The sequence below is a fragment of the Neltuma alba genome, unplaced genomic scaffold, assembly GCF_004799145.2.
Source record: "Neltuma alba isolate B1F8T4 unplaced genomic scaffold, ASM479914v2 tig00007991_pilon, whole genome shotgun sequence".
Classification (NCBI taxonomy): domain Eukaryota; kingdom Viridiplantae; phylum Streptophyta; class Magnoliopsida; order Fabales; family Fabaceae; genus Neltuma; species Neltuma alba.
The window spans coordinates 43,347-51,586 of NW_021634921.1; the positions used below are offsets into that span (position 1 = coordinate 43,347).

The 8,240-nt window shown below is 34.7% G+C and overlaps 1 protein-coding gene across 1 annotated transcript; it reads left to right on the forward strand.

Annotated features, from left to right (window-relative positions):
* The first annotated feature begins 2,962 nt into the window (after nucleotides 1-2,962).
* LOC114753555 (uncharacterized) lies at nucleotides 2,963-6,031 on the forward strand. The gene is made up of 2 exons (XM_028942239.1): nucleotides 2,963-3,236; nucleotides 5,048-6,031. Exons 1-2 carry the CDS (start codon nucleotides 3,143-3,145, stop codon nucleotides 5,767-5,769), a joined length of 816 nt encoding a protein of 271 aa, XP_028798072.1. The 5' UTR covers nucleotides 2,963-3,142; the 3' UTR covers nucleotides 5,770-6,031.
* The last annotated feature ends 2,209 nt before the right edge of the window (nucleotides 6,032-8,240 follow it).

Genomic DNA, 8,240 nt, shown 5'->3' on the forward strand with positions numbered 1-8,240 from the left:
TGCTCTGTTATATGTATATGAAGAATTACAGGAACCATATCAGTCATTAGTCATGAAAGTGACCTTAAGATGTTCAACGACCCGCATTCTCATGATCATTTGATGTAGAATGTCTGGTTTTTCGATCCACTCCTCTCGACATTTCTCTCTCTTCTTAATGTTTTAGCCGCGACATCCTCTCCTCTTTTATCAGACTCTCCTCTCTCTCTCTTTCCCTTATTTAACGTTTCACATTCACGCCGAAGAGCAAAGCCACAATAACACTTAGAATGTCCTTGGTCCGACCACGGAGGGAGCTAAAATCATCGGAAGAGAACCCAAAGGGCATGGGCATATTCGAAGCACGGGGCTCAATTTCCAGCTCCTTCTCGACTGGGCGGGCAGGAAGGCCGCGATCGAAGAAAATCTCAGTGCTGAATGAGGGCTTATCGTCGGTATTGGAAACGACGTAGACGGGGATGAAGAATCTGATGTGGGTGGAGGGACTAAGGGTTTGAGTAGGGTTTGAGTAGGGTTTGAATCATCGAAAGGGCGGCGGAGGGAGAAGAAGTAGGAGGAGATGGAGAAAGTTCTGGACGACCTGGCGGTAGCACAAATAAAAACGGAGAAAAGCCATAAGGCGGCAGCGATGTGTAGCAGGAAACAGCACGACGGAGGGGCGACCATGACGGAGGAGGATTGCCGACCACAAGAATAGAGGGAGAAGGGTAGCCAAATATGGACGGGGCAGGGAAGCACACAAATATTTGTCGGAAGTTGGGTGGACTTTTTTAAAAAGAGCTAAAAGGTCAGGACGCTTGGACTTCCAGGTTTCAAATTTTTTAGTTTGACCAAAATATATATACGGAGTCTTTTAATTTTATATAATGTTTTAACTTGATTTTTTAACTGTAAAAGACAAATATTTAGTTCTTTAATTCTAAACTCGTTAGGTTTTAATAATATTTTTTTAACAATCATGAATTTTTTGAAAGTTAAACTTAATATGTTAATATTTGAGAATATGTTATCTACACGTAAGATCTTAGTGTCTTTATTTTTTAAAAAAAATTTTAAGATTGAAGGACTAAAAGTATACTTTTTAAGATTAAAGAATTAAATTAAAATCTTGTTCAAAGTCAAAAGACTAAATGTATATTTTAACCTTTTGGTTTTATTATTTTCCAAATCTAAGGGATATTTTGTTTTTATATAAATACTATCTTAATATAAGAATTTATTTGATTTTTATTTTAGTTTTAACTATAAAACATCAGTTCGTTTTGTTTTTTATATTTATTTATTTTTTAAGATATTTCTTATAATAATGGTAATTCTAGTCAATATATTTGATTAGTAAGAATATTTTAGAAAAGACAACACATATTTATCACAAATAATTAATTTAATTAATTTTTTTAATGTATTCAAATTAATCAACTAACTTTTATATTAAGATCCAGAGATAATATTATTATAAATAAGAAATAAAATAAGATTGAGTTAAAATGTACTTTTGCTTCTAAGGGGGTTGCCACTCTAATATTACTTGTGGGCTAACAAATCAAAATGTTTTCGACTATGTTTGAGGCCACTTTTAAAAGTTATTTTTATGCAAAACAGAACTTATATTTATCTCATATCATATAAAATTACTTAAAATAAATTAAATTTATTAACCCCAAATTAACTGAAATAATGGTATAACAATTATGCCAATGATTGTTTCAAAATGTCACCAATATCTATGATCTTCTTGTGAAATCTCGATGATTTTGTAACAAATGTTATTACATACTCCTCCAATGTAGTTTTGTCAATCTTATTGAACATAAATATACTTCTTCGATTCTAAATATAAGACCTTATAAATATAAGATCTTTTTTGTAATGTGTATAATAATCTTATATTTAAAACCGTAATAGTATTTTATATTAATAAAACAGCAATAATAATTATGCTTCAAATTTTATCTTTTCTTCTCAAAAAGCTGAACAAACATCCTCTAAAATCCCATCCTATTTACTAATGCATGGGACGTATTTATAATGATTTGCTTATTCTTGTGATTTTTTCCACATTTATTTGATATGCAATTTCCATTAATCAGATGCAAGTTACTGTAAATAGATTATATATATAATAGGAGTATTAATAAATATAGTGGAATTCGAATATTATTAATATTAGTCTTTTTGAAAAGTTAGTACAAAATCTGTCATCATTAACAGCCGAAAATAAATAGGTTTACCTTGTTAACTTAAAATGTAAAAAGACGTTATTTTGTTGTCTAACAACCTCAATGTAAGAAAAATCCAAGGCGGAGATTTTCTATCGTGAGTTTTGGGTAACAAAAACAAAATGCCACAGCAACGTTTAAAAGAATATTCCCTTGCCTTTTATACTTTGTGCATTAACAGAGATTTTTCCTCTTGCTCTCTGTTTTTTTTTTAATTTTCAGAAATACTCTAATTTTCCTAAATAAAGTTAAAATTTAAACTGTGTGAACAATTTGTGCCTATAAAATTAGATGCCAATTGACATATAGGGAAAATTTTTTTTACAAACATCATAATTCTTATATTTTATAATTAGTATTTCAATATTTATTTTGTAGCTTAAAAATAAGTAATTAATTTATTTGAAAATTATTTTGTCATTTGGTTCCCTTTGGAAAGATATCTTTTTTTCTGAAGTAAAAAAACATAAGAAATTTCTTATTTTGATTTTTTGGCCAAAATTTCTTACTTTGATTTAAAAGCAACAAGATGTCTTTTTTAACTAATAAATATTTTTATTGTGAAAAATATTGTAGTCAAATCCTTCACATTCATTACGCCAAGTCACCTGATCACACACGTGTCCTATATTCATGATGAAGTGAATATAACTAGCTTCAACTTTTTTTTTTTTTTTTTTGAATTTCTAAGCAGAGTTATTCTTGTGGCTTGTGCCTTATTTATTCTCCCAAGCCCAGGCTTAGGGACGAAGGAATGAACGAAAACATTTGCTTTTAATCCACTTGCTTCCTCGCTCGATTTCTCTTTCCCTCTCCTTTTCCGGCAGTGAGAGTCATTAAATTCCCTTGCTTTCTTCAGCCTTACAAATCCGAGAGTTAGGAGAGGGATCTGTTGTTGGTGAACAAACCCAGAGTGAGGGATCATGGGAGTGCTCTCGAACAGGATCGATCGGGAAGAACTGAAGCCTGGTGACCACATTTACTCGTGGAGGGAGGCACACATTTATGCGCATCATGGTCATCCTTTTTCTCCTTATCCTCCTCAATTACTTTCTGTTTTCTGCTTTCCTATTGGTCATTGATGTGTGTAATTTTAATCGGGTTACTCTGTGGTTCTTTCCGAGTTCCAGTTTTGCTTTTTGTGTTTTCTACAGGACAGTTTATTGGGGTTTCGCCCCCCTTTTATGGGATTCTTATGCAGGTTCTGGTTATGCTTTGGTTTCTGGGTTTGTTTGATTGGCGGGAATAGGGGCTGTTCCGTTTAATTTCATCATAAATATTAGATTCTTTAGATATCTCTGTTTATCGATTAAACTTTCTTGGTCAAATTTGCAAGTGTGCGTTGTGTCGTTTACGGATTATTATATGTTAAGTTCCTAGGTGATATCGATCTTTTGCATGTGTTATTTATATAAAAAATTTTAAGTGGATGTAACTACAAAAAGCAAAAAATTTGAGTGGATGGGAGGTTGTATTTTGTTGAAATTTCTTAAGCTCGTGATGTAAGAGCGCTGGTTTGATAATTTACGAGTGATAGGACTTGGTCCAGCAACATTGTGTGGGATTCGCCGCGAATTTTATTAGGATGCCTAATAAGAAAAACTAGCGCACAGTAAAATGGTAATTCATTTTACAAGCTCGCGAAGGGTTAGCAACAATGCTTGAGCATTTCAACGTCTAACGTTAGCTTTCGTGTGGTTACTGGTGTGAACTCTTACTGCCGTTTTGCAAAATTGATCCCAGCACAAGTAGGAGAGCCAATCTGAAATTTAGGCTACTTCTGTCAACCCCCAGTAAGAAACCCCAGTGGCTTAGGTTACTTCCATGGTAGCTGCAATATTCCTGAATCAAGTGACATTATTTGTATTATACACTATGAGGGACGTTTAGTGGTGGTGCAATGATGCTTATGCATTTGAAGCTGGAAGTTCCCAAATTTTGACGGCAGAGTTTTTCTTGTTTGACTGCAATATTTGAAGATTTTACACAGGCCCTGTGGATTTAAGGAATGAGAGCATATTGTCTCAATGTTCTCCTTGGAAGTTTGCATGTGCAAAGTAAATTAACGTTTTACCAAGAAAAAGGGAGACTTGAAAGTGATATTTTGATGATGAGTGTTGTGGCTGTGATCCTGTTGCATATTCTTCTTCCGAAAGTTAGAAGTTCTTAATCATCAGAATTACAGTTGACCAACGAGACTACAGGAACATATTGTTATAAAATATTATGGATAGATGTTCTGGTTTCTGGACTTCTGTCATATGGTTTAAGTTATGGTTCGTGTTGTTATTCACTTATGATTGAAGAATTGGGCTGTTGGGTTAGGAGATTTTTAAAAAAATATATTCATGGATATAGAATAATTATGTCCTTTGATGTTCTGCTTTTCTTAGTTATTAGCACAGGCCAAGCTTGTTTTTGACATCAAGAAAATGGGGGGGAAAAAAATTAATGCTGCCTATTTCAGACTATGTTTGAGATACGCAGTCTATATATATATATATATATATATATATATATGATCCATTGAGCAGCAATTCAGGAACTTCAGGTTGAATTCCTTGCATTGGGTATTTTTACTAAAGAACATATTAGCAGGAGTGGCAGAAATAGTATCCGCAGAATACAGCAATAGGTCCTAGATGTCCTTATTTATCCATACTATGACCGAGCAACCTTCGAACTTTTTGCATGCCATAGTTGTTTTTGAAACCGCATTTAAAATTCTGTAAATCTTCTTTTGGATTGGCAAGGATCGTTTTTTTCTTTCTTAACTATACTGAAATGGCTATTTTGCATTGGTTATTGCTTTTTGTATAAGATAACAGGAATATATGTTGGCGAGGAAATGGTGATCCACTTCACTAGAGGAGGTCAAGAAATTGGCACAGGAACTATCTTGGACCGTCTCATTTTGAGTTCATCTCCCACTCATTCTGCTGACAATCCATGTCCAAAATGCGGCGACCAATCAAGGCTTCATGGTGTCATTTCTTCATGCTTGGACTGTTTTCTCTTTGGTGGTCATCTATATCGCTTTGAGTATGGTGTCTCACCGGCATTTTTCATTGCCAAACCTCGAGGAGGCACATGCACACTTGCCTCATCTGACCCACCTGAAGATGTCCTCCACCGTGCTAGATATCTTCTTCAAAATGGATTTGGAGTCTACAATGTCTTCAAAAACAACTGTGAAGACTTTGCAATTTACTGCAAAACAGGCCTTCTTGTGAGCACAAACATTAGTGTAGGCCGGAGTGGGCAGGCAGCATCATATGTGGCTGCTGTTAGTGCAGTAGTTTCTTCACCACTCCGCTTCTTGACCACCAGTTTTAGTGGTTTGGCACTAGTTGGTTGTGGCATGTACTGTATCAGCCGTCTTGTTTCCGATATTGGAGTACGCCGTGATGTAGCCAAAGTTGCTGTGGAAAGGCTTATAGATCCGTCTAGCTTGAGTGAACCAGCCAGCACAAATGAGGTGAAAAAGCATATAAATCCGTCTGGCTCGAATGAACCAGCCAGGGCAAATGAGGTGAGCAAAAAAGACTAGATGCAGCTGCACAAAAACTGTATTGGATAATGGAAGTTTTAAAAGTGTAATGATGTGTCTCCCGTCGGCAAGTATCTTATTTGAGATTTGAATGATTTGTTAAAGATATTGTGTGGTTTTTATTTGTGAGTCTAAATATGTAAGATGTTTATCCCAAACGGTCAAGTCATTTGAAAATAACATTACCCTCAGCGTTGTTGTTGACATTATTGCAACGCTGTGTTTATATGCATATGAAGCATTATAGGAACCATATCAGTCATTATTTTTTATGCAAGTGACCTTAAGATTGTCCAAAAATCTGCATTCTCGTGATCATTGGATGTGGATTCTAATTTTCTGGGTGCTGAAAAGACAAGTCAGGTCACTGTAGCATATTTCCTTTTGGTAGAAACAAGGTATGGAACTAGGGATAACATGGTCAAGAGACTGAGATGCGTCAAGTATTCATCAGAAGCATCTACACGTGTACAACAAACACGCCTCATAAGTAAGGTTACCTTAACAGTGTTCTGACTTGAAGGATGGCTTGCAAATTACAATTGTGCCGTCATTCATAGGTTACGGACTTACGGTAGTCAACCTTTAGAAGGATCAGCCTACTCCCCAAACTTGAAATCGTTCACTCTGAACCTAAAAACAATTTACACTTTTAATCAGATGCCTCTCCTCTTTTATCAGACTCTCCTTTTTCTCTCCTTCCCTTGTTCAACGTTTCTCATTCTCGCCTGGAGATACTCTCCTCATCCTTCTCTCCATCGATGAAGAATAGAAAGGATGAAGCTTTATTATCAGTCTAAACCCAGATTGAATCCAATAAACATTTTATCAGAAACAGATTAATTTTATTCACCTGTTTCTAAATTTTATTCATTATATTCTCCTTTTATGGTCTCATTCTTATTCTCATTGCATCTTGATCTCCCGAATTTTCTCTTTCTTCAATCTTTATCATCACAGGATCTCAACATCCATCTTCTAAATTGTTTTCCCCTTGCTTTCTGACCATAATACCATTCTCGTGCCTCTTCTCCAATTTTTTTTTTTTTTTGCCTTCTGTCTTATCTTTTTCCTTCTTTTTTTTTGGCGATTAAGCTTTAAGGAAGATCGATCAAGGCTTTGGTGGAGGTTCACAGTATCATGCAGACAATTTAGAAATGTTGAAGAGGAGGAAGAAAAGAGGGTCGGATAAAAGTGGAAGCGAAACCCATTGTTTGAATGTAATGGGATATGGTCCGCAGACGTGAGTTTCAGTAAACAAAAAATTCAGTAAAATGTATAGGACCGCCTAAATATGTGATTTGGAGCGCTTATTATTATTGGGGTAATGGCGTATAGTTGTCAAAAAATAAAGGGATATAATGAATTGAACCAAGTTCGCTCATTCACCTTCTTAGGTTCACACTAGGAATAAGTAAAACCAAACTGTAACCGAAAACCGAACCGAATTTGATTTCGGTTTTTCGGTTCGGTTATTTCGGTTCAGTTATATATTCAATTTTTATTTCTTAACAATTCGGTTTTGGTATTTGATTTGGTTAGTAGGAAAAAAAATCTGTTATAACCGAAAAACCAAAATAAATATATTATATATTTATATTTAATAAATATTATTATAATAAATATTTATGTGGGTATATATAAACTCTTTAAATATATTTATATTCGGTTCGGTTCGGCGTTTAAAATTTGCTCTATTTAGTTAATCAATTATTTCGATTATCATAAAAAACCGAACCGAAAAACCAAATACTCATTCCTAGTTCACACAACTTCATAAATTCTTTCTGCTCGAAGAATTAAGGAATTACTTCACTCACACTCTGGTTTTTTAAATTACGTATTCTTCAGTTTCCTTCACTTTTTTTTAAAAAAAAATATTTCATGCTTATTACATTCCATTAATCAACAGTTCAACTCAAAGCTCAATCAAGCCTTCTTCCATTTTTTTGTTGGTTTTTTTTTTGGGGGCCCCCCGGGGGGGGGGAGATCAAGGAAATCATCATCATCATAAAAGGGAAGTTAGGTTCATTTACCAGCATTAAACCACTATATATAAGGCATAACTAATCATGCAAAGGGGCAAACGGAAGACACAAGTAGAATAGAGATGAGGTTTAAAACCCAGAAATGTTGCAATTCTTCTACTCGGTTTTGCTATTCCTGTGTGGTGAATGGAACTGTATACAATTTCGAAGGGTCATATGATTTGCTTACAAAATTAATGTAACATATGAATACGATAAGGACCCTGCACAGTCATAGGAGGGCATACTAAACATACGATTGATGCTAAGCTAACATCCAACATATTCAAACAAAAACTTCTCTTCTAGTAAGGCCAAAGATCAATTCCGCCAGGCTTCTTCACAAGTATTTGATTGTATTCAGGCCTTGATGTCTGCAATGGAAATAATCAATTATTAACATTTATTTGCAAAGGCAATTATCGGATAACAGGCAGAGAACAG

What these genes read in the sequence shown, in the direction of transcription:
- LOC114753555 (XM_028942239.1), top strand. Translation starts at nt 3,143, where the DNA reads ATGGGAGTGCTCTCGAACAGGATCGATCGGGAAGAACTGAAGCCTGGT. An exon ending in ACACATTTATGCGCATCATG is followed by an intron (nt 3,237 to 5,047) that starts GTCATCCTTTTT and finishes ATAAGATAACAG; the next exon opens with GAATATATGTTGGCGAGGAA.